The following is a 24,908-nucleotide window of genomic DNA, read 5'->3' on the forward strand; positions in this document are numbered from 1 at the left end:
TTTAACTAAGTGTTCACCCACTGCTGTACATTCATGAGCTGCAAGTCAACAGACAAACATCAGCAAAAATGCTGTACATTTTGTAAAGGATGATGTGAATTTAGTGCTTCTTCTGATTAAAAAAAAGATTTATTCTTGATAAGTGTGCAAGTTCCTGTGGCTGGATTTTTCCACAAGCACTTGAACGCGCCAAATAAGGAATGTTTCAACACCGTATGCTGGTTTTCAAACAGTAATGACGTGAGATGAAATGGAGTGTATGAAAAGCAGTACAGTGAAGTTTTGCATTAGAAAGCAATGAAGTACCTATGATGTGATACTGAGTGAAAAAACAAAACAATGGACAGTCAATGAACTCAGCAAAAGGGTGTCTGTGTGTTGTCGTGTGTGCAAATAACAATGAAGAGCAGGAAATTACCTCACAGGCTTCATGGTGGCTGCAGATCAATGTACTGTATTTTATAACTCACTACACAAAGAGATATTTGGGTAAAACAATAAGAAAACGTAGTCAAGAGGAATCAGAACAACAGGATGATGTGACGGCGACTCATTGTTGAAATATATATAACTGCCTGTAGCTTGAGACTTAAAGAGAGAAATAAAGAAAAAATGTGAAAAATAGACAATTGAGCTAAATATGAATCAACAAGACTGCATGACTGATGGAAATCATGTATCTCATTTTTTATTCTACCGTTATTATTTATTGTCATCAGTGAGGATTTAAGTTGAAAAAACAAAGCGAAGATGAAAGCAGCTTTTTATGAATAAACATTTAATAGTGCATTCATAACAGTGTATGTCTTCATTCATTTGCATTCATCAAACAAATACAAATATCCAAATAACTTAATGCAAGAAAATGTACTTTATGAAAACAGGACACGGTCGCATTAGTGGAAACACTTGACAATGTAAAGAAATCCAACACGTGATCTCTCTTAATGCTGGGCTGCTTTACTGGATTACATCATATTGTACAAGTGTTGCTATTGTTGTGTCCACCCCCTGTTGCAGCGTAGCGTACACCAGGCCTGCAATGCAGGACCATGACCAGCAGGGGGAGGCCCGGCTCAAAGAGTGACACCTCCCAGTAACAGGCGCCCAGCGTGCAGGCTGGTGTGTTCAGCTGCAAGTGGTTAACAGCTGGTTCAGCGGTGAACCTCCGTCACCACCGACGCGTCACTCAGTCAGTAACAGTTTCCTCTCACGTCGCCGTCTCGCGCGCTTCATCCACAGATCCCCGAGCCCACAGGCACAGAATCAGCCCCTGAGGTGGATCTCAGCCACCTCACGCAGGGTGAAAACGCACTGCCCGCTCAGCAGCTCCACTCAAGGATTTTACAGTCTACATATGCAAGAGGTCAATAACGGCTGTGCTCGTCTGTTGCTGTGACGATAACATCCATCCAAATCCGCATGGACACGGCGTTGGAAGCCACCAGGAAGAAAAGACGGTCGTACGTCTTCACACAGAAGGTCAGGCTGGGCCGTGGAGACTGGAGGGAAGGCACAGACAGATCATGATGAAGAAGGAGCTGTTTGACAGGCCTGAAGGATTTTTCCCACAATGGTGACGGATCAATTATCAGCTTTTCGATTTCTGCTCTCTCAGTGCTGAATTTACTTTCCTGAGAAGCAGAGGAACAGGCTGCGGCTGCGTTTGGAAGAATCTTTGTTTTATCACAGAATATCGAGAATTACATGTTTCATACAACTGAGACAAACACTGAAGCGACATTTTGTGCACCATCAAATCTCCACTGGTTGAGGAAATACTCACTATTAGACTTTACTAAGTACTAATACAACTTTACTAAGTACTAATACAACAATACTGCCATTATCAGTTAAAAGTACTTCAAAATCTAAAGCAAAAGTGCTACAGAAAAATGTCCTCTGTGGCTGATTAATATGATCAGTACTGATGCATCAGTATATAAGCAGCTTTTTACTCTGGTAGCTCGTCCAGGTGAAGCTTCCTTTAAAAATACATGGTATAACTACTATCAGCAAAAAGTACTTCAAAAGTATTAATTGTGCAGTAAAATAACCCCTATCAGTGGTTTACTACTATATCTGATGTTTTTTTTAATTTATATTGCTGCTGCAATAATGCGTGTGTTGCATTTTACTGCTGTAGATGTAGATGTAGGAGTAAAAAGTACATTTCACTCTGAAATGCAGTGGAATAGAAATAAAGAGGAAGTAAAAAGTACCTCAAATTGGTACCAAAGAACAGTACTTGAGTAAATGTACTCAGTTACTTTGCACAAATGCAACTGCCCTGAGGGCAAATTATTTTGTTGTTGTATTCGAGCAGCTATACAAACTCGTCCTCACGCTGACATGAACGACAGGGTTTCCCATAGTAATTATAATGTCACTGTAAACCTATAGTGTCATGTGACACTTTAAGACCTGAGACTCACCAGCAGCAAATAAAGCCGTTACCCGACACCAGCCTTTGATTTCTAATGCAGTAATTGTAGGGATCGTCTGTGAGTTTAATCCCACGCAAATCTGCCACCTCTATAATCTGTCCGATGACCCATTTGGAGAGAGAGCAAGCTCGAATCACTAAAACAAACTTTGTGTCACATGAGAACACAGAATAAACACAGACATGGGGAGTAAATTCCCAAATCAAGAGATCCCAGAATAACTGTAGTTCAGTTGAACTTTTTAAAGTGGAGACGTCTGAGATTATAACAGCATCTTTAACAATATGCGTAATGATGGCCAGGCATGTTAGTCCTTAAATACATGGTGCACAAAGGCATCAATCAACTTTTTGATAGATTTCTGGGATCTATGATGGAGCGACACTGGCCTGTCCATCCAGGCTGCAGAAGCTTTCCTCCATGACAGAGCGCTTGTAGCCTTAAATTCAGTTTAAACTCCAGTTTAAAGACATTTGGCACAGACTCTGAGCCGGATGAGACGCGACAGACTGTGATAGACGTCAGCTGGTGTGCTGTGTGAGAACTCACAGAAGTGGCTGTTCGTAGGTGGTCGTAATAAACTTCTTCTATGGCCTGGAAGTAGATGACTCCCTTTAGCTTCCTCTCATCACAGTCTGCAGCAAAGAGAGACGCGAGTTAGAAAACAACGAGGGAGGAACACACTCATGAGGACTCTGATGGATTTATTCAAGTCATGTAAGTTCCTGCTACTAGTTATTATTGAACTCTTCTTTCCTTTGACTGGTAAATACAGCAGAATGTACAGCTACATAAACAGAGGATGGCAGCTGGAAAATGATGGCATATTATTTTCCAACACACGACTTCCTGTCGGCCTCCACTCATGCAAACCCGCAGTCAGCATGTGCTCACAGCGCTCTCCCAGCCCGTCTAACCTGTATAGTAGGCTAGTCGCCTGTGGTCCATGTCAAACAGGAACCACCTCTTCTTCCAGGTCTTGACCCTCCCCCCTCGCTTGGTCAGGAAGCCTGCGCAGCGTCGAGGCGTCAGCCGCAGGTCCGTGCAGCCGGCCACGCCGTGACCCAGAGACTCCAAGTGGGCCCGCAGGTCAAAGTTCGGAGAGAGGAAGAGGGGCAGGCTGCGCTGCTGGAGACACAGACGGAGTTTAGATGCATTGAAGAGAGGCAGTCTGTCCTCCCTGGAAATCAGGGAAACACTCGTAGCATTCAGTGCCCTTTTATTAAGGCTGAGCGTGTTTTTGAGAGGTCTGTGATCAGGTGATGAAAAGGTAACTGCATGGCATCATGATAGGTTCAAACACAGAAAAACATATTGCACTTAAAAAAGGGACACTTGACATATCAAAGGGAATTGATGAGTGGAGGGAAGCCTGTGAAGGAGCTTCAAGTCTGAGACAGTTATCTAAAGTAAGAGCATCACTGGTGACTACACTCTGAACAGAAAGAAGGAAACAAATGACGTTTGACAGATGTGGCGTTCACCAGACGGGGACAGCCTGACAGCACGAACGGCACAGATGCATTATGGGAAATGTAGGATTCTGTGTTTTTGGATCTCGGCCCATGTTAGCGTCAGGATACCTCTGATGACCTCTGCTGCATCTATTTTCAGTATTATCTGGTCACACATAATCCTGATGTAACCTACACTTACACAATGACAATGTTATTTTCTTTAACTCCACTCTCACAAATACCCGACAAGTGACATCTTAATCTCCACTGTTAATCTTAAATTCCAGCAGTTTTCCACATCAGAGTCAGTTTCCAGTTCTTGTGGAGGAGCTCAACAGGCCTCAGCACTCACTCCTCATCCCTGCTTGAGGCCAGTGGATCAATGCTGCCGCTACGAGCATCCAAACCTCAAACCGAACTGTCAGCGTTGGCTTGCACTGTGGGTAACGTAAGGGTCAGATCTTGACAAGGAGGAAGAATGTGTGGAATAAATTAGACGATATCCCTCGCTGTGCTGCATCAATTTTGCTCGTTTTTTTCACTGTCTGTCGCTCAGCTGTGGTTGTTATTTCATACATACCGGCGAGTTTGGGGGCGAGCCGGCCTTTGGTTGCTCCTTTGGTTCAGGCTCTGGCCTCTGTGGCATCTCTGGCTCTGGCGGTTCTGTTCTGGGAGAGTTTAGCTCTCTCTGTCTTCTCTCCTCCAACAGCAACAGCCGCCGCTCTTCCTGGGTGCACACATCCATCACTGAAAGTTATTAAAGCCGTCCTCAAAATATGTGGAATTTGGAAAGACAATAATGATGCTGCTGCACCACAAAGGTTTCTAAAATACGAGACGTCAACATGTAAGCACTGGAAGTTCCTCTTTCTGGTTTCACACACACACACACACACACACACACACACACACAGAGTCATATGGCTGCACATTTTTCAGTTTCAAATGCAATGCTGCAAACATGCATTACAAACATCCACACATCTGCTGGCTGCTTCCTTTGACCGTCATGTGCGAGGTGGGCGGCTGTGAGGGATCAGACAGCCGTGTCTAACGCCGTGTGTCCCGGGCGATTACAGATGTCAGCCAGTGTTTCCCACGGCAGGTGACTCACCCTCTCTCTGAGCAGCTTCTCTCTCTCGGCCTTGGCTTCCCTCAGCTTCTTCTCGATCTCCACGAGGTCCAACAGAGACGGGCTGTGAGAGGAACGGGAGTTATCGAGTAATCAGTGTAACTGCAGTTCAGTGGAGTCCTGCTCCTGAGACACAAACACGCCACTGAGAGTCAGTCCCCACACATTTAGCACACAAACTGCATTTGCTTTAACCAAATGAAGCAGATATAACAGCAAACACTCAGTATTATCATCCAGATGTTAATTTGTAAACTAGTAAGGAGGCTTGTCCATCAACGTGGGACTTCAATGCAGCACGTGTTATGTATTCTGTGTTCATCTGAAGATGTATGGTCTTCCTCTGGACAGATAATCATAAAGAAACTGTTTCAGGCTTTTAGTTTGTAGAGCTTCGGAGAGAAGACAAAGTCCTTTATTTTCTAGATAACGAAAGAAATTAAGAAATGTTTCACCACTGCATCGATATTTCTTGGTGTGTTTTAAGTCCACCGACTGACCCTTAACTCGGACTCCACCTCAGCCTCCATCCTTAACCTTAACCAACACCCATAAATGAATAGAAATGACATAAATACACATGCACAGTAAGCAAAATCATTCATATGACAATAAATACAAATCAAAAACATTAACCGGCATGTTAGTGGTTCAGAAACAAAGTGAAAAACACAAGTTGAATTGGGCAGCATTAAGAAACGAAAGTGAAAGCTAAACCACAGCCTCTAAATTGAGTCAGACCACTGAAGAGACGTCGTCTCTCTGCCTGTCTGCAGGCATATTCACAGGTTTTGCTTTCTTTTGTCAGTTGTGTTTTTGCCTGAAGAGGACCCACAGAGGTCGAAATGTTGCACAGAGCCACGGGCTGTTTGGAAATAGAAATGTCCGTTCAGAATTTTATCCTTTTATTTTCGTTGTTTTCTAAAAGGTATTTTTATATTTCATTTCAGACAGTTACAAAAACAAACTCAGTCCTGACTCTTACTCAGGATTACGGATGGACAGTAGTACGCTGCAGGAAAAGATACAGTCATTCCCTGATCAAAATCGAAGCCACTCCTGGCAGCGTGGCGAGAGAGCCTTTGGGAGGAGGACATGTGCTCCTCCCTTCTCCCGTTTCTTTGGAGGTGAGGTTCAGCTCCCCTGTCTGTACCCTCACCCCTGACCCTACCATTATGACCCAAACTATCTGATGTTTGACCAACTTTAACCTCCTACAACTTAGGCCTTCCTCACTTGTGTGAAGTTACTATCAATATTTCCAGTGTGCTTACTTTTATAGTTACCTCCAAATAAAGTGCTTTAGATCATCTGTTTCAACAGTAGCATTTATTCAGATTTAACAAACTGTATTGATCTTTCACCTTCCAAAGGTATGAACTAGAGAACGTGCATTCCTGCACCCACTGCTGAATGCAACTGCTTTAAAAAGTGTCCATCAAACCAGCAGCGGAGTAACTGACCTGGCAGCGCGAGAGCTTGTGGCACTGTTGCACGGAGTGAGGAGCCCGCCGCCGTTGCTGGTCCCAGGTCTGTGCCCGTTGCTGAGCCTATGGGAGAGGAGGGGGGAAGTGAAAGCCTCTGGGCTCTGGCTGTCTGGAAGCGTCCTCACCAGCGCTGAGAGAGGAAGGAAATAGGGAAAGACACAAGAGAACAACATGCATCAGTCAGCACGAATATCTTTATGTAAGATGTGGCGTGGGAGAAAGATGATAAATGACGTTAGATTAAGAACTTTCAGTTGCGGCATTCACGGTGAAAGTGAGGTGGAGGACAAACACCAGGCAAGACTTGACATGACCTCATGGATCAGGCGTCAAGGATATTTAGTGACAGATACAGGTGTGTGTGTGTGTGTGTGTGTGTGTGTGGGAAAAACAGATACTACTGAGGTGATTTTAGGCTTAAGTATACATCTCTGCCTCATCCGGTCTGTTCAGGTAAATCCTGCTCTCTACCTACGTAATAACAACCTGCAGTCTTTGACACGCCTTTGACTCGGCTAAAAGGGAGGGGACTGAGCAAACAGTCAGACAGAATGAGCGCAGAGAGTGTTTTTGTTCTACATCATGGCGCTCTCCGCTTAAACAATCACAAGCACAAACAGAAAATGGCAAAAGAGGGCTGGGAATAGCTCACCGTGTGCTGAGAGCGGCCTGTCGTGGAGCTTGTTGTTGCGATGTGAGCTCCGTCTTCTTGGCAAACTGACGGATTCCTTGCATGGTTCCTACAAAGTAAAAGAAAGAGTTATAGTATTGCAGGTGTAAGCAATATTTCATTCTTCATTCATTCTTCAGCCTGAGCTGAAAGGGATGGGCTGATGAGACGTTTAGTCAACCGTCAATCAGCGATCATTTTGATAATCGGTTAAACATTTAAAGGGCCAGTGTGTAGGATTCAGGGGGATCTATGGGCAGACTTTGAGTGTCATATTCATCACCTGAAAATAAGAATCACTGTGTTTGTTACCCTGGAATGAGCTCTTTCTATCTGCAGAGGGAGCCAGTCCAATCTGCAACCTCACCGTACATCCAACACACAGGTCCTTTAAAGTCTTTTTTAAGCAACAATTCGCAGCTTTCAGCCTCTAAAATGTTGATATTCATTGGCTTTCTTAGAATTCAATGACATTAAACTGAGTATATATGAGTTTTGGAGCTTTGGCTGGACAAAACAAGACATTGTAGATTGGGAGAAAATAAAAGGCTGATTAATCGATAATTAAAAAATGGATTAGCTGCAGCTCTGTTGTAAACACAGGCTGTATCCATGGAGACATACCTGAGGAGGCTTGTGCACGGTCAGAGGGGAGAGTGACATCATGCAGGGGGCTGAGCCGGTGATGTTCGACCAATCCGTGAGCGGCTTCTTCTCTTTGAGAACCTGTGGGACCAGATTCAATTTCAATGGAAAGTCAGCAACACACCTGTGATGAAACCTGGCAGCAGGCTGGATGATGAAGACAGTGACTGACGAAGGCCGCGACGCTCAACATACCACATGTGTCTGAGAATGAAAACGGCGCTTCCCGGAGGGATCGTAATGAGTTAAAAAATTATCATTCCCTCACTATCTCTCCCTCTAACCCTCCCTCCCTGCTTGACTCACAAACACATGAGCAATTCAGTGGCCACATGCAGTCCACTGTTTAACCCTTATCTGCCTCGTTCACTCCTCTACATGCCCACAGGAAACGTGCTTTAGACAACAGTTGCTGATCCTTGGGTACTGTTTTCTTCTACATTTAGTTAATATCCAGGAGTAAAATCTATTATAAATGCTTCTTATAGTCCTTGTTACTACAATCTTGACACAATTAGACTCATTTATCATAAACCGCCGACTACAAAAGTCAGTTTTCTCTCAGACGCGCATATCTCTCACCATTAAAGTTTGGTACACATATCAGAAACAAACCACATCCTGCGTGCAGTCATACTGTAGTCATACACACTCGGTCATGTTGCCTGTCTTGTCTCTCTCCTCCTCTGTGCTGCCACTCCCTTCTGCCCTCCCTCCAGCATTCCCATTCTCCCCTTTAGAAGAGCCGATGAACGCTACACTAAGGCAGTTTTCTGACAAACACAATTTTAACGCCCGTCAGCCACGCAGATCGATTTAAGTGCTTTTTTTTGTTTTTTTTTTTAGCTTACCGCTTGCTGCGAGGATGTGAAACTTCTCCCAGCTTGCCTTCTCTCCCTCTCACACATCCACACACATGTGCACACACATTCACAACCGCAGCACCCTCCCTCACATTGCTTACTCCACCCTCTCCCCGCTTCCTCCCTCCCTCCAGCTTCGGTTTAGCTCTCTCGCTCACTCTCTCTCTCTGTGTCCGATTTGCTTTTTTCCTCCTCCAGATCTTGTCTCCTCCTCAATTCAGCTGGTGCTGCCATAAGTCTGATCAAAGGCAAACCACTGGCTGTACGGCAGTTTAATTAATGAGTAAATCACGTTTGTTGGAACAGCGAGCATTCATAATAATCACTGATAGCACATGGCAGTGTGGGCTGTCCTCAAAATGTTAGCTAACGAACAGTCATTTGAACTGAACTTAAAATTGAACTGAAGCCCACTGAGAAAGGAAAGCTTAGCACTCAAATGCTCAGTCAGAAATCAGTCATTATTGACCATATAGGGACATTATGTAGAGGTTGATTATTATTAGAACTGCCCTCTGATGCCAAACAGTTTTGGTCATTCCTCTCATCCAGCTGAAATCTAAATTTAACTTTTTTTCCTGTCTGCACAATGCATCATGGTAGCTATATCTTGGGTAGTCGCCATTGATTGCATTGACCTGTTACCAATGAACCTGTTCACCTGTGGAATGTTCCAAACAGGTGTTTTTGGAACATTCTACATCTTTCCCAGGCTTTAGTTGCTCCTGTCCCAACGTGTTTGATTAATGTGCTAACAAATAATTGCTTGTTAACAGATCCAGCAGGTACAGAGCAACACGTCATTCATTTGGAGTTGTGTTTCTGGCCACCTGTAAGTCTAATATTCTGTTTTATCTCTGTTCTGGTCTCCACTGACTCCAGGGGGAACTTTCTGGCTCTGCAGCTGCTAAACGCTCCACTATGTTCACCAGCTGGTCGCCAACTTTGTCTGTTGGTACTGGGCAGTTAATATTCAGTCAGTAGGTCAGAGCTTTCTTTGCAGAAAACATGTAAAACACGAAAACACGGGCGATGAGAGTGAATCCAAAACAGTGACGCAGGGAACCGTAAAACTAAAACAATCTGTAGAGCCAACAGGAACTGCAAAACTCAGGTGCATTGTTAAAAGGGTAGGGCAGCTGTAACTCATAAACTCCACCTTTAATTCAGACAGATATTATTCTTTAGAAATGCTTACCTGAGTATCAGATTTCACCTCCTCTTTTACCCATCCCTGTAGGGAGTAAGAGATAGTATCTACTACTACCACTACTACTACTACTACTACTACTACTACTACTTTAGAGTGAGCAGTAAAATGATATTTCATACACTGAGCGTAGCTCCAGCCTGTGCACGATTGTTGAGGTCACTCTTTAGTGGATAAATTTCATATTTGGGTTCATAAACTTAAATAAAATGTCAGAGCTTAAATATACTGCACTATGTAGTAAATACAGATTTTGGACACTGCATTTGTAAATCTAAAAATCTGGGCTGTTCCCTCCCTTCAGAAAAATGTAAACGCTGTTTTCGAACATACGTCACGGATCCCTCTTACCGTTTGACTGGTGTGGACGAGCTCTCTCTTCTCTTTCCTCAAGGCGTTCAGCTCCCTCTCCTTCTCCCTCTCCATCTCCTTCAGCTGTCTCTCTAACTGCTGGACTCGCTCCTGAAAGTTCAGATCACAGCTGTCCTCAGCGTGGACAAACATACAGATTCTTCTCCTCTGTGCTGTATCTGATACATGGGGCCGGCGCAAGTTTCCAATAGCTTTTCATTATGTTGTGATGTAATATTGGGTAAACATCCCTGATTTGAGGGTGTGTGTGTTGTGTGAGCAAATGCGAGAGTCCCGAGCCAGGTTGATATGCTCGGCCAAGACACGATGCAAATCAAAAATCCATTTTGCAAGTTAATGAGAGGCACGAGAGGGACACGTGACAGCAGGGCTGAGGGTGAAACTCAAAGAAATGAGGGACTGATGCTACAGCAGCAGCTCAGGACAGCAAAAGTGGCGCAGGGACAGACGGACAGACAGACAGACAGACAGACAGAGACAGACAGACAGACAGACAGACCGACAGACCGACAGGCAGAGGATACAGAGATGAACTGTCATCTGCAGCTGAGTCAACCACCATCCCCCTCACACAATCCCTCTCTTCATCCTCCCTCTGCACTCCTCCTCTTACATACTACAGCTAATTGAGGAACAATCCGACATTATATTCACCATCGGTCTATTGTCTACGCTCATATGCTCTTGTGGAATCCGACATGTGAATGGAAAAACGGCCTTCCTGCGTCAGAACGTAAACAAATGGCACATGTCAAAACACTTAACGGCTGAGTTTCAAGAGGTGTTTACTGACCTCTGGACTGATCACATGAGAGGACGGCTATCACCTTCAGGTTACAGAACGTTTGTCAATAAAGCTTCAGATAGCATTCATTATCCACTCTTTTTAACCAGGCTAGCGACACTCTATGGATGGATGAATCTCTTTCACTTCAGCGTCACCCTGAGGTTGACATTTGTGGTTTGGAGTGAAATGTCTCGACAACTGTTGGCACAGATTGGCATCAAATTTGGTACCAAAGTTTATGTCCTTCTCAAGATGAACTCTCTAAACTTTGGTGAAGTTTATCTTTGTCTTATGACAAAATATCTACAAAGCTAACGACATGCCCATCAGCCGTGGCTACAATTTGTGTTTTGTGCCAGTTAGCAAATAATAGTGAACATGGTAAAAATTAACCATCAGCATGTTAGCATCACATTAGCATTTAGCTAGTTTATCCTCAAAGAGGCAGGAGTGTAGACAATGAGTCTTTTTTATACACTGTGAAATAAAGTTTTCTGCTGAACAAACATTGAAAAATATGGTCCAGTCAATAAATCACTATCTCAACAAAGTACACACTAGTGCACAGTGTCTCAACTGTTGGCGTCTCACTGCAGTTCGGAAATTTAAGATTTATCACACAAGTGCCAACATGCTCCAGGCCTCTTCAAATGATGACTTGAATCCTAATCTGTTTTACTGGCTCCCAGTTTGTTCCATTTCTTGACTCTCTCCATCACAAAGCTGCAGAATGCTGATTATCATCTCAGCTTCCACAGTAACTCTAACTGTGCTGGCCTGGTGCATCCAGTCCAGCCCGCTCTATTCAAAAGTAAACCGCATGGCCAATCGCAGGCCTTCTTCATGCACGCTGCCTCCCAAAAACAGGTTTTAAGCTTCAGGTGAATGTCTTGGATAAATCCTTTTCATTGTTTTGCATTTTATTTATACTTATGGAGACACACCAACTTCATAGGAAAGATTCAACACAAAAAAATAATGATGATTTCTGTGGAGAACAAAAAACAAAAAAACAGAACAAAACAATCTGGTTGATCGTTGTAGTGATCCTTAACGATCCTGATCCCCTCATGCCTTTATCTTCCATCTTCTCTGGCTGCTCCGCTTTCTTTCTGACTTCGCTGATTTCTCTCTCACGGTGGCCTCTGATACAATTAAGCTTGCTGCACAGAGTCATGTGACAGTGTCAGGGTGATGCTGGTGAGCGTGAGGTAAAGAGTTCATGCTGGTGTCCTGATTTGACTAAGCGTGGGGGTGGGAGGGCAAGTCTTAACCTGCTATGGCAACCGTGGACTGGGACAGAAGAGGAGTGCGTGCACTGTAAATCCAAATAATGTGGTAAATGAGTCCTTCAGGGCCAATAAGCCAATAATGATCATTTTCACTGTGCTACAGAACCAAAATAGTATCTGAAGATTTACAGCTTTGTTGATCAATGCCAACAACTCTGTGATTACTGTAGGAGGAGCTCAGATGTGGGGCTTTAAAGTAAAGTCTCTGGTCTGCCCTCTCTTCATTTGAACTCTGAAAAGAGGAAAATTAATTTCAGGAGCTCACACTTGGAGGATGGTGCCAAACGTTTCAACAAGGGAGGGATTTTTTTTTTTTTTTTCATATTCAGTAACGGTTTCGAAGCTGCTCTGCCAGCTTATCGGACGCTTTACAGTCATGAATACACAGACTTTACTGTGGATTAGTGCTCGCAGATAATAGAGATGGGTGGAGGTGGGTGGCTGAGCAAGAAAACCAATAAAGACTGTAGCTGTAAAGTTTGATAAAGGTTGTAATTTTTGGCTTATTAAGGCTAATATATCATTATTGATATTGATTATCTTTTAGAGGGCTGTATGTGGGTCCAGATTGTAGACAAAGACACAAAGTCCAATACTTGGAAACAAATGCACCTCAAGTCTCTGAGTCTAAACAAAAACTGATTAAAAACTTGTTTTAAGGTTGTTTTATTGGCAAGTTTGAACTTGTTCAGAGTTGCTTTGGGCAAAATTGACTGATGTAGATATGTTTGCAGGTTTGTACTGGAATCTATTAGATTGTGGGTAGTTGCTCTTATTCTGTCCAGCTGCTCTGTGCACAAGTCTGCTGTCATAAATGTATGCTGAGGGGAAATGTGTGTGGAGCTTAAAGGAGGCTAAACACTGACATGAAGCACATGACAGGCAGCTGTGAACTCCTCAGAACTTCTCCTCCTAGGACCCGTTGTTTACCTGTGCAGCGTTGACCACGTGCTGCTGACACGAGATCTCCTTCTCCATCCCCCCTTGGTTCCCTTCCTCCTTCTCTTTGCTCGCCGCGCTCTCGTCCTCCTCCTCAATGCCGCTCTCCTGCTCCAGAACACGGAACTCCCAGTCCTCAAAGGCCCGAACTGCCGCCTCCATCACCTCTTTCTCCTGCAGCAGGGACACATGCATGAGTCTCATATAAGCCTGAGGAGCAGTTTCAAGAAGAGTCAAGACGGTTCAGTTAGTGTTAAAAAGTGCAGGAGCAGGTGAAAGTAAAAACCCCCACAGCCTCATTGTGTCATAACCGAAACACCTTCTTGTGCAGTGTGTGTACTTAAATCCTCTGTTTGTGTGCGTGTGTGTGCGGTTTTCTCTGTGGCGCAATTCATGACAAACCAGTTTCTGTAAGATCTTTCCAAACAAATCAGACAAGCCACAACATAAAGTAACCAACCCGCCGCTGGACTGCTCCAAACCTGTCATTTATCACTGCTTTTTAAAACAAGGAGACCTCCCGTCCTGTTCTGTCACATTCACACAGAACATACACATCCTATGCACTCTGTGTGTGTGTGTGTGTGTGTGTGTGTAAACTTCTGAAACACTGACAGGTCAGGTTGAACAGGTACTGAACAATCATACTTTGTTCAACCAGAAGCAGCATCATGGATAGGAGTCAGCACCGATGCCAACACACACCCTGCATCTGTGACACACGGTCAGGAGTCGACCGAGTATCAGGTACCGTCCTATTTTCATTGGGATCGCTGCCAAAAACATCATTCATTTTGACTTCCAGTCCTTCTTTGATAAACAAGTGGAGCCACATTAGTTACTCCACATGATACAGAGCCTGAATCCAGAAGCTCCACTGATGTGCAGTGTTGGGCAGCAGTGAACTACATGTGATTAAACCAGTATTTTAACTACGTTTTGCAGTAGCTTGCTGGTCGTTCAGCGGCATTCGGATCTGCATAGTGATTCATGCAGTTTAATGATTTTTTTTTACTACAAAAAAATCATAATAAATGTAAAAAAAAAATACAATTTATTTGATCTTATCCACTTTTTATTGATTTTATTGTCTTTATCTTCCTGTATTCAGGTCCTTGTTCCATGTTCTTCTTATTATTATGATAGAAAGATTTTATCAAGCACTTTCTGTAATGAATGTGTATTTTTTTGTCACATTATCATTTGTTTATTTAGATTTTGTTATCATTTGGTATCACATGCACACTGCCGATTTGATCATTGTTTTAACAAAGCAGTTTCAATGACTGCTTCTAAGAAGCTTTGGCTCATTGAACTTTTTCTCCCTCAGGTAGCTTTGCTGTAGTTCAAATTCCTCCTCTGGGAGGGCCTTCTCTGGTAATTCAATCACTTCTAATCTAATAGATTCTGTATTCAGATAACGTCACCTTGCTACTTTGATTATCATGATTTCTAGGAGCTGCATCTGTCAGACTACAGCTGTGGAAGCAGAGCAGGGATCTTTGGAATAACTTCAGGGAAACTTCAAGGGAGAGGTCTGAAGAGGTCAAAACTCCAAAAATCACTTCAGCAGCTTTCCTATGACCACAGCTGACTGAGCTGATTTTACTCTTCTTGTGCATAAAAGAGTTCAGTAGCTCTGTCTCTGCAGATTTCACCTGCAGCTGCTGCAGCCTTTACATTAAAATGGACCATTCAGGTCAAACATGCGCCGTGTTTCAAGGTTTGAGCTCGTAAGACGTCAGACATGAGACCAAGATGTTAAAGTGGCATCAGATTAACGTGAAGAGGTGCAAGTCTGAAAGGATCCAGTCTCCACTGGTTTGTGTATATTTTGACAAACAGAAAAGAAAGACGTCATCATCACTTCATGATAGAAAAGTTTGGTTTTGCGTTGCTGTGTGCGGCTCAGCCACTCACCTGCTGCAGCTGCAGCGTCAGCTGTTCCCTCTGGCTCTCCGGCTGACTGGGGATCAGTTTCTCCTTCTCCTCGCACCTCCTCTTCAGCGCCTCCACCCTGCGTCTTTCCTCCTCCAGACCCTCTCGCTCCTGCAGTGACAGACACGGCCAGAGAGGAGGTGAAGCAAGAGTTCAGTCATCGGCTTTTAAAAGCAAAACAAAAAGTTCTCAAGAGAACAAAAAAACAAACGGAATAACAACCATATTTGCTGTGTTTGTTCTTTAAGACCACAGACATCTAAATTCAAACCAGCTCTACTCAACAATCACTGCATGGAAACTGACTTTTCACTGATGTTTGTGGAACATTACGGAGTCCACACATTTCTACATGTGAATCCCTCCAGCCAGCTTTTGTTAAGCCATTTAAAGGAAACATCAACACTCTCAGTCTTCAGGAAAGAAGACATTCACTTAGCGATTAATCAGGACAGAACAACACAATCATGGTGTGAAACATCACAAATGCAACACATCAGCTCTGTGACGATGAAAAACCAAAGTTTGACGTTCACTTGGTTACCTTCAGTCCGTCAGTCTGTCTGTTCTTCTCCGTCTGTCGCCTCTCCTCCTGCAGAGCCTGCAGCTTCTGTGTGTGCCTGCGCAGCTGCTGCTTCTCTGTCTGCAGCTCGCCCTGCAGCAGGGCGATCTCCAGCTGCAGCTGAAAGGACAGCAGACGTCGCCGAGCTGAATCATACTGACCAGACGCTGAGCAAGTCTCCCATATGCATTCCTTCACCGTGACCGCGTCGGTGATTGGAAAGCGTTAAATGTGCAGACTTGAAGTCATTTTAGGGTTTTCTTGCGCGCTCCGTCTCGGTTGTTAATTCATTGCAGATGTTAAAAGAGCCTCGAATGAAACCTTAACCACCTGTTGTGCAACAGATGGTGAGGATGGCAGATTTTTTAATTCAGTCCAGAGGCGCAACTTACACTTCTTTTCATATCCATTAATCTGAGATGTGAGATCTTTAAACAGCTTGTTTTGTCCAAAGTCCAGATACTCAGTGAACTCAGACTGTATGTCCAGAAAAACAAACAACTCACCTTTAACAAAATGTTTGCCATTTTTGCTTTAACTGGATTTTAGCTGCTGGTGAGACAATGAGAGAGAACATGCTCACCTCAATCTTTAGCTCCTCCTTCTGTTGGTCGATCTCTGTGATTCGCCGTTGGAGCATTGAGGGCGATGGCAGGACCCTCAGTGAGCCCACCTCCAGCTTTTTAATGCAGGACTGACCCACATGGAGGAAAAAGCAGACAAAGACGCCACATTTGAGCTTTAAACACGTAAACAGTTTAGTCTGGAAATGATGAGTCACTGCTTAAACCGCACAGAGAAACAAGCTTCTTTCTTCTTCCACGCGGGAGCTGCAGAGGACGACCTCATGCACCGCCACCACATCGTTTGACAGACCATCACCATCATCAGCAGCTTCATCTCACACGCTTACCTTCTCGCTCTCCGTGCTGCTGCTCTCTGCATCCGACTCCGCCCCCGAGGAGGCGGGGCTTTGACCTCCGGCCACTCTGGTGATCCACGGCGGCCGCAGCCCCTGTTGCCACTGGCTCCCGGTGCTCTCCATGTTGTGTTGGGGCATTTCTGAAGGCCGACACAGGGGAGGCGGTTAATGAGAGCTGCGCAGCGGGAGACTTTGGTGAATGTTGTGGTAATCTAATCTGCTGCACGGTCGAAGGCGCGTCAGGGATCAGGTGACGGTTCACAGCTGAGTGGTACCGCTTAAGCACTTTCAAACACAGAAATCCCCCCCCGGCTTCCAGAAAGCGGTGTGTGATGGAGGGAAACACCCGCAGTGAAGAGGAACCAATAGTGAAAGAGAGGGGAGTGAGATTGAGGATGTGGGCGACGGTTTGTGGTTTCAGGGTCTCTCTCCAGGCGAAGGACTCTGGTGTGTGTGGACACAAGCGTGATAAATAATAGCCTTTTCTGTAGGAGGCTTTTGATGCGCATCAGCAGCCAGACCGCAAATGAATGGAAGAAGAACAATCAGTGAAACACTACAAGGAGAAATCGTCCACAAACACGAAGGCTGAGAACAGACTTTGAAGTATTTTATGTCGTACCTTTTTGTTCGCTCCGTCACATTGTTGTCCATTTACCTGAATAAATATCATTCTATACCGCGGTGTTGACACTGCTCTACATCAAAGTGCTTCCCAACATTTGGGAGCATGTCAACCTAAAGGCCTAGATTATCCTGCTCTCTTTGTCCTATTTCGCCCTTTAGTCCTCTACTGCACAAAAACAGGCATGCTCGCAGGAGCACACACACTAAAACCAACTTGTGGGAAAATACTTTGGACTCCCATTGTCCAACCTTTTCCCACCATCTGCCCTCGCCCTCTGTGCCCTCCCTCTCTCCTTGTACTCGGACCTTATTAGGCTGCAGGGAATGCAGGCAGAGTGGAAGCACAGAGATAAATATACAGCTGAGATATGAGTGAGGGCTTCCTAACGCCTGGCATACTGACATCGACAGAGAGAGATGGGAGAGGGGGAGGCATGGACAGACAGAGGGAAGAGAAAACGGCAGGAAGTGGAGTCTAAAATGTTTCTAGTGATGCGGCGAAATGTGCAACCTGCAGCTTTAACATGTTCACAGGGGAAAATAATGTAAATATTTCTCATCATGAGGACATTTTTATGGCTGTGATTCACACTCCATCAGCCGGATCACTGGCGAAGGATCATGTTTTATTGTGATTTCAATATTATTTCACCCAACTGTTCAGCCTCACTTTAAACAGATTAAAAACTCTGATTTCATGTTCTCACGTACCCAAATGTTGCATTTTCTACTGCAAGAAGACACTGACCACTGCAGTTTACAGTAAACCAACTCATTTCTCTGCTCAGAAACAGTATTTTAAAGAAATATTTCCTTTATAGAGGCTCTGACTGGCTGGCAGCCTGTCAGGTTTGTGTTATAATCATATTGTTCATATGTAGAGGAACAATTTTCTGCCCATAGTAACAAGAGTATCATATTATAAATCATTCTGCAATAAAAGTACTTTCCATAAAACAGCAAAAAAACGGCACAAAAAGCACAAATTAGCTGTTTATTTACTGCATAGTGCACCTCAGCTCCAGTGCCTCAGGGGAACACATTACTGCTTTCCAGTAAAGGCCGTCAGCTTCTAGTGAAAACAAGGCAGAGCTTCACACTCAGTTATGTTACTATCCAAACAAACATCAGCACAGGCGTTTGCTTTCTGACCTCTTGCTAAAGTCCACTCAGATACACTATCGACGGCGCGGAGCCGAGAGGGACAGACGTTCAGGACTAAAGTCCACGTTTTCATGTAAACACAGTGGTTTGTCAAAGGCAACAAACAAAAGGGCGAAACAAACATAACGCAGTGACAACACAGAGAGCGAGGCGGTAGGAAGAGCACCAACGATGGCCGACAATATAAGGACATGCAGAAAAAGATGTTAAAAAAAAAAAAAAAAAAGGGGCAAAGTCCAGCCTGAGAGGCAGATCAAAGAACAAAACACAGCTCTGTGCCCAAAATAATTGGACTTGATTGCGGGGAGTGGAGCGCCTCTGGAGAAAAGATAGCAGAGAGGGAGCGAACAGAGACGCACTTCAGCATCCAGTGTGCGTGTGCTTGTGCATGTGTTTATGTGTGTGAGTTATGTAACGACTGCCCAAAGGCCACACAAGACATAAACCTCAACGCACTCCAACTGCTCCGAGAAGACTTCATGACTCTGTATCAGTGCGCAGCGCCGATTATCAAGCATGGATCAGCAATGACCAGCAACAGCTGATTACCCATGACACACACACACACACACACACACACACACACACACACACACACAAACACAGAGTCACACCAGTATGAGAGAGTTCAACAGCATGACAGAAAGCTGCTCGTGTCATATTGTCTCATCATGTGCTCAAATCAGCAAAGTCCAATCACTTGGTTTCAGTCTGAGGCTCCGCTGAACTTTCAGCCTCTCCATCCATATCAGTTTGAGTTTGAGCTCAAAGAATCCACACAGACGTCAACCAATCAACAGTTTGGCTGCATGAGTGAAAACAAACAAAGGCTGCTGACTCATCTGGGTTTCTTTTAACGGTCTGTTGATAGCAAAAGGTAGGAATCGTCTGCAGACTCGGTGGTCCCAGCGGACGCTCTGATGGATTTATGCAGAACGTTTCATTAGCTGACATGATGTATGTTACTTGAAGAGCTGAGATAAAGAGAGAATTTTGAAACTGAGCAGATGTTTTTCTTCAGGCTGGCAGAAATTAACTGTCGTAAATTACGAGCTCTGTGAAAAACGTTATTATAAAACTATTTGCAACTTCAGTTAATTAAAAAAAACAGGAAAATCAGTTTTTTTTTATTCGATTCACTCTTCTCCCTAGCCAAAACCCAATGCCTACATTACCCACAATGCAACACATACAGGTCAATAGGAGATTCGGGTGTGTTATGCTAATACGGCAGCTAATGTAGCATCAGGCTGCCTCCAGCAGGGGTGAGGCTGCCGGTCTGGCCCGCTCATGTCTTTCCAACCCAAAGATTCATTTTCAAGCTTTAACCCTAACCAGCACTGACTCAAGTGACATCACATGAGGCAATTTATCAGACGTCTTGCAGCTTCCTCTGGAGCCACAAAGGGCTTTATCGACTTTTTTCACACATACAGTACTTCCTATGGCCTGTAAACACACTTTGATGTGTGACATTGGTGGAGTTCCCTGTTAAGTCATCAGGCGTCTTTTTAAAACTTCCTCCTCCAGAGCCAGAGGACACTCAGCTGTTTTCACCGGCTGAATAGGACTCATTGTGACGAGGAAAGCGAGCTTCATGTGTGAAACTGGTGCCCTGATGTTAGTACATCAGTGTATCTCTGCTGTACTGCTACCTGGACCAAAGAATATAAAGTTTGACTAATCTGCTCCTGAAACTGAAAACAACACATACAGTCGCTCCCCAGCGCTGAAAAGGCCACACAGCAGCCCTCTGAAATGACCTTCTCCCTGTCAGGACCCCTCGTTGGCGAGTGGCTAAAATGAGAAGTGGGGCTAAGCATTGTGTACACAAAACCATAAAGTCAACACGGACAACAGCTATATTCCAGCGGCAACACGCAGGACAAAAGGGCTCCGGCGGTGGCATGCTCTGCGCGGGTGTGAATGCTGATTACAGTCCGTCACGATGCATTCAGTGCAAAGGCGCCATAGGAAAAACATGTCACACGTGGAGCATGTGAGCCGCACTGCCCTGCAAAGAGGGGGCAGCGTACAATGCCGGATTAATCCACAGAGGCCGGGCTCGGAGGTCGAGTCACTCTGAGTTCACTCAAATCGATGGCTAAACTAACAATTTATTACCCATTAAGGGAGTTGGAAGTGGAATAATACAGCAATGTGGCAACAGGTAGGTGTGAGTGACAATCATAATAATTACTGTTACTGAAATAACGGCTCACATATGCAAACTCAGGCCAACTAATCAACAACGAGCTGCAAAATATATGAAGGTCTATGACAACTTTTTCATCTCTAAACTGTTGACTGGGATAGAAACTGAGGCGACCCAGCGTTGACGGGGACTAATCTCTGGGTTTCTGTGCGCTGCACTGTAAACAGCAGACAGGTGACGGGGGTCAGCTCTGTGAAGAGGACTCGCCTCACCACAAACTCTGATTTCTCTTCCATTCAATCATTTGCACTCTGGTAAAATTCACATGATCAAAAAACAGATTCCACCTGATGAAGGTCGGAAACTTTGTGAGTAAACTTGGTGCGAGTGATCAGAACAGTGTGTGGGATTTTCAGGTTCTTTCCCAGTCCGACACACATGTGAGACTTTCTAGAGTGCAAGAACTTTGCAGTAAGAACGGCAATTAAATAAATCTTGCAAAAACAGATCCTCTCCTGGATGCAGATCTCAAAAAGACTGTAAAATAAAAGACTAAAACTTTCCCTCACCTGACTCATGTCTGGTTTACACACTCAAATATTTTCAGAGGATTAGTGAGTTGTGAAATCAGTCCTGCTCATAACAACATACATTCACTGCACTGCAGTGCTGCACGGCCTTAAACACAAACTACAAGCCAGAACAAAATGCTTGTGTAGCTACTGTCAGTGACGTCCTCTCATTTGCAGAAGGTACAAAACCCAAAACCAGCTATTAAGCCTTGTGAACCAGCGGGACAAGTCACATATTCTTTTTATTGGCCACAATTATAGGCTGTGGCTTCAATCAAAGAGCCCGGATCTGCAGCCTTTAAAACTCGCTCTCCGATAGCAGCCCTGACATCATCACATTAGCATCTTCGGCGGCGTACAATGTTTCCAGAGAGCATAAGTAATTTTCCTGTTTCTACTGTCAAAATAGAGACACTGAAGTTCCCTTCCTCTGGCTGCACAACACTTTGGCTCCAGCCAAACAGGTCTTGAACACAGTTTGGTTAGACAACCTCTTGCTACACCATTTAAATATTCGTGTGTGTGTCTAAGTTACATTAACCTACATATGTTTAAAGGTATCTGTAGAGATCTACAGATAAAAACCGGACCCGGTCCTCAGATCCAGGTTAAGAGCACGCTACCATTTGACAGATTAACTGCTGTGGACTACCCAGCAGCGACCTCTGGACCTGCTACGTGTGGCCCCTGCTGGCTCAGCGCCGAGGACCAGGAAGCTGTCATCGCAGCACACATTTGTGAGCAGGAAAAGCAGGTGAGGGGAGGGAGTTTGGGCTGACATCCAGCTGTCAGTGTGAGAAAAGTGACAAACCCGGTCTGACACCTGGGCAGAAATGCATTTGACAGAAAGCTAGTTAAGCTCAGTGTCACATGCAGATAAAATGCAGGCAACGCAGGCTTATGCATCCTGAATCAAGCAATTACTTTAAGCTATAAAAGAAAACTTAAACCACTTCAGCTCTGTAAAAACAAGCTAATGGTATCGGGGCTCATTTCTGGGCTCATTCTGTTGTTTAGTGGTGTATTTTTTCGACATTGCTGTGGAAAATTGGCTGATGTCAGTTTGAAATGTTGGGCAGTGACTACAGTGGCTGCTCTATGCATGGAAGATTTTTCAGCAATTTCAATCATCAGCGGTAAATGTCCAGTTCTGGCGTCAGTCGCACAGAATCTAAGATCAGACTGTCTTCCAGATCTAGGCTTAAAGAGTCAGAGACATCCAGTTTAGAGGAGGCTGACACGCCAGTTCCAGTAACACTAGCAGCAAGGCTTTGGCACCATTTGAAAACGTTAAAACTAAGGCCAACATGATGCACTTTTTAAGCAGTTTTTCAAGTTTTGCAGCTCCTGCAGTGTAGAGCTCTGCAGCGTGAGGATGTGCTGCTGTTGTTAGCAAGAATAAAAAGAAGCTCTTTGATGACTTGGCTATGGGAAACTGATGGGCTATTTTGCGATTGATGCATTAAATCGAGAAAGAAAAACACAGGTGGAAATAATCCGTTAATGAAGGCTGGATTCCATAAGGAGCTGGCATTGAGGTTATTAGTGACACCTGTGCAAAATATCTGTAGTGACACATCATTAGCTGCAGCCCTGCTGAAATACACTGAATATCGCACGTTTAAGTGTAAGAACATCTTCCTTTAACCCTTCCACACATCAACCTGCAGGCTTACACCTTAGAAAATCTAATTTTCTGAAGCAATGAAGTCGTTTCCTGGGAAAATATCAACCCTCTTTCCACTGTGTGCTACAGGTCAGACTGCGCTGACAGAGATCCCTCTGGCCTGAGTAAATCTCTGGGAATTGTGATGCAAGAAAACAGTGAGCCATTAATGACAGCATAGGATGCCGGGCTCAGACGCTGCTTTGTCCACAGCAGGTCAAAACAAGGCCTACGTGTGTGAGAGACAGAGAATAACTAAAGGCAAAACTCCACTGAAGGCAAACCTCCCAACCAAAGGAAATCTCTCCTCACAATCCTCCCTGAAGCCACACTCCCACCCTCTCTGTTTACCCTGTATGTGCTGATGGAAGGGATAAAAAGCCAGCTATCTCAGGGTCACTGTAAACAAAAGGGGGGTTTATGTAAGCGATTTGTCATGGGTTTGACTGAGAAACAGCTCGGAGAAAGTTGCTGTGAGTGTTTTCACAGATAAGGCATGAATCATCTTAATTATTCAGGTCTGTATTTGGGCCAAAGGGTGGGACGAAAACATTATGAAGCATGAATCAAAGAAGAGTGATTACTGTACAATCACAGCCGCAGCTTTGGCAACTTTTGTTCTGGCTTCAGGAGGATTAAGGAGTAGATGTGATGTAGTCCAACAGTGACTTTAACGTACTCAGGTCAGGAAGCTCCGGTTACACCGACACACACACATACACACACGCTCATGTCAGGCGACCATTTGTGCGCATACTTCAACATTTTGTCCCGCGTGGGAAGCTGTTTACAACAGGAACTGCGCGAGCTTTGTGTGGTTTGTATGGAGGTGGAAACACTTTCTGTTGCACCAAAGAAAAAAAAAGAACAAGAACAGAATTTAAGTCTTACCTGGAGAACGTGCTCCGACCTAAACGCCAGCGCTCGAGGGTCCCTCAGTTCGTGACATAGTGACAAAGGACGAAAACGTCGAGGGGAAACGCGCCACCTGCCAACTTTTCTTTCACTTTCAGACACACGCGTCAGGTTGTTTCGAGCTCACCTGCGGGTCTGACAGTCGCGTTATCTCGTCTTTCTGCTTGTTTTTTATCGTCACCTGGTTGGATTCAGTCCCTCCCAGGAGACATGACAGGTCCGCGCGGGCTTCCGTCGGCGTCAACAGGTGAGAATGAACTGAAAGCACGCGGAGGCGGGCGACCGCGGGGGCGGGTGCCGACTGATCAGCGCGTTGTGTTGACGGCAGAGAGGGAAAGTCTAGATATCCTGTCAATCCGAGCAAACTCACCGCCGCTTTCCCTGCTGTTCAGACCGCAGTGAGAGTCCCGCACCGAAATGGGATTTCTATTCTGGGAACTGCCGGCGCTTTCGCATTGTGGAGTGGCTCAACTAAAAGAGTCATCCAGGCATGTTGCCAGCGCACTGTGAAGTAAAAGGCCACTTAAATACTTTTCATGTCGAGCTCCCATGGGAATATATCCGTGTTACAGTGATACAGAAGGAGACTGAACCTATAGGATCAAAATAGAGTTTGACGAGCTCGAGGCTCGTTGCAGCATTTTGAGGAATTTCGGGTTTTTAAGGGAATAAACGTCATTTTTGGTCCCGTCCTGAGATGAAAAAGTGATTACATTGGTGGAGTGTTTGCTTTCTTTCAGCTCTGTAGGAGGGCCCCTGGTACATGCATGGTTTCAGGCCTGCAGAGTCAGGGGCACAGCCAGGCTGTCTGAGGGCCAGGGGCAGAATAAAATGGGCACCGATCAGGGGCGGATCAAGGATTTTTCTAACCAGGGGCCACATTTTACATGTCCAACATCCATGCAGAGTTCCTTCCTCAGCGAGGTGTACAATTCAGTCATTCCACTGTGTACTTCAAAAGACGTATGTATTGCATTTTAATCCCTTCCCAGTCCAGTAAAAATGAGCCTAAAATGCCCTTCCAAGGTCTACCCAAAGTAAACTGATAGCTGTGGTTGAACCATTTGGAGTAGGTGTTAACTTTTT

General features: G+C 44.7%; 1 protein-coding gene across 3 annotated transcripts; it reads right to left on the reverse strand.

The window, feature by feature from the left end:
- Positions 1-758: 758 nt before the first annotated feature.
- On the reverse strand, positions 759-24,233 carry phldb3 (pleckstrin homology-like domain, family B, member 3). 3 transcript variants are annotated; one of them, XM_076736243.1, is made up of 15 exons: positions 23,799-24,129; positions 16,715-16,863; positions 16,385-16,495; positions 15,784-15,921; positions 15,222-15,350; positions 13,293-13,475; positions 10,263-10,373; positions 7,818-7,919; positions 7,176-7,263; positions 6,500-6,653; positions 5,019-5,100; positions 4,485-4,631; positions 3,365-3,575; positions 2,997-3,082; positions 759-1,502 (listed from the first exon to the last, which is right to left on the reverse strand). In XM_076736243.1, the coding sequence occupies exons 2-15, from the start codon at positions 16,859-16,861 to the stop codon at positions 1,368-1,370; spliced, it is 1,824 nt and encodes a 607-aa protein (XP_076592358.1). In that variant the 5' UTR covers positions 16,862-16,863; positions 23,799-24,129; the 3' UTR covers positions 759-1,367. The 3 variants fall into 3 exon arrangements, with proteins under 3 accessions (XP_076592358.1, XP_076592359.1, XP_076592357.1); XM_076736244.1 differs by having other exon boundaries at positions 767-1,502; positions 3,365-3,572; positions 23,799-24,233; XM_076736242.1 differs by lacking the exon at positions 23,799-24,129 and adding an exon at positions 17,346-17,414 and having other exon boundaries at positions 767-1,502.
- Positions 24,234-24,908: the final 675 nt, after the last annotated feature.

The sequence above is a fragment of the Chaetodon auriga genome, chromosome 8 (genome assembly GCF_051107435.1).
Source record: "Chaetodon auriga isolate fChaAug3 chromosome 8, fChaAug3.hap1, whole genome shotgun sequence".
NCBI lineage: Eukaryota > Metazoa > Chordata > Actinopteri > Chaetodontiformes > Chaetodontidae > Chaetodon > Chaetodon auriga.

Bases quoted from the DNA above. Each gene is read 5' to 3' on its own strand.
- phldb3 (XM_076736243.1), bottom strand. From the start codon at position 16,861: ATGCCCCAACACAACATGGAGAGCACCGGGAGCCAGTGGCAACAGGGG. The intron at 16,496-16,714 runs GTAAGCGTGTGA...CATGTGGGTCAG, and splicing joins GCAGCACGGAGAGCGAGAAG to TCCTGCATTAAAAAGCTGGA. The intron at 15,922-16,384 runs GTGAGCATGTTC...CTGTCCTTTCAG, and splicing joins AGGAGGAGCTAAAGATTGAG to CTGCAGCTGGAGATCGCCCT.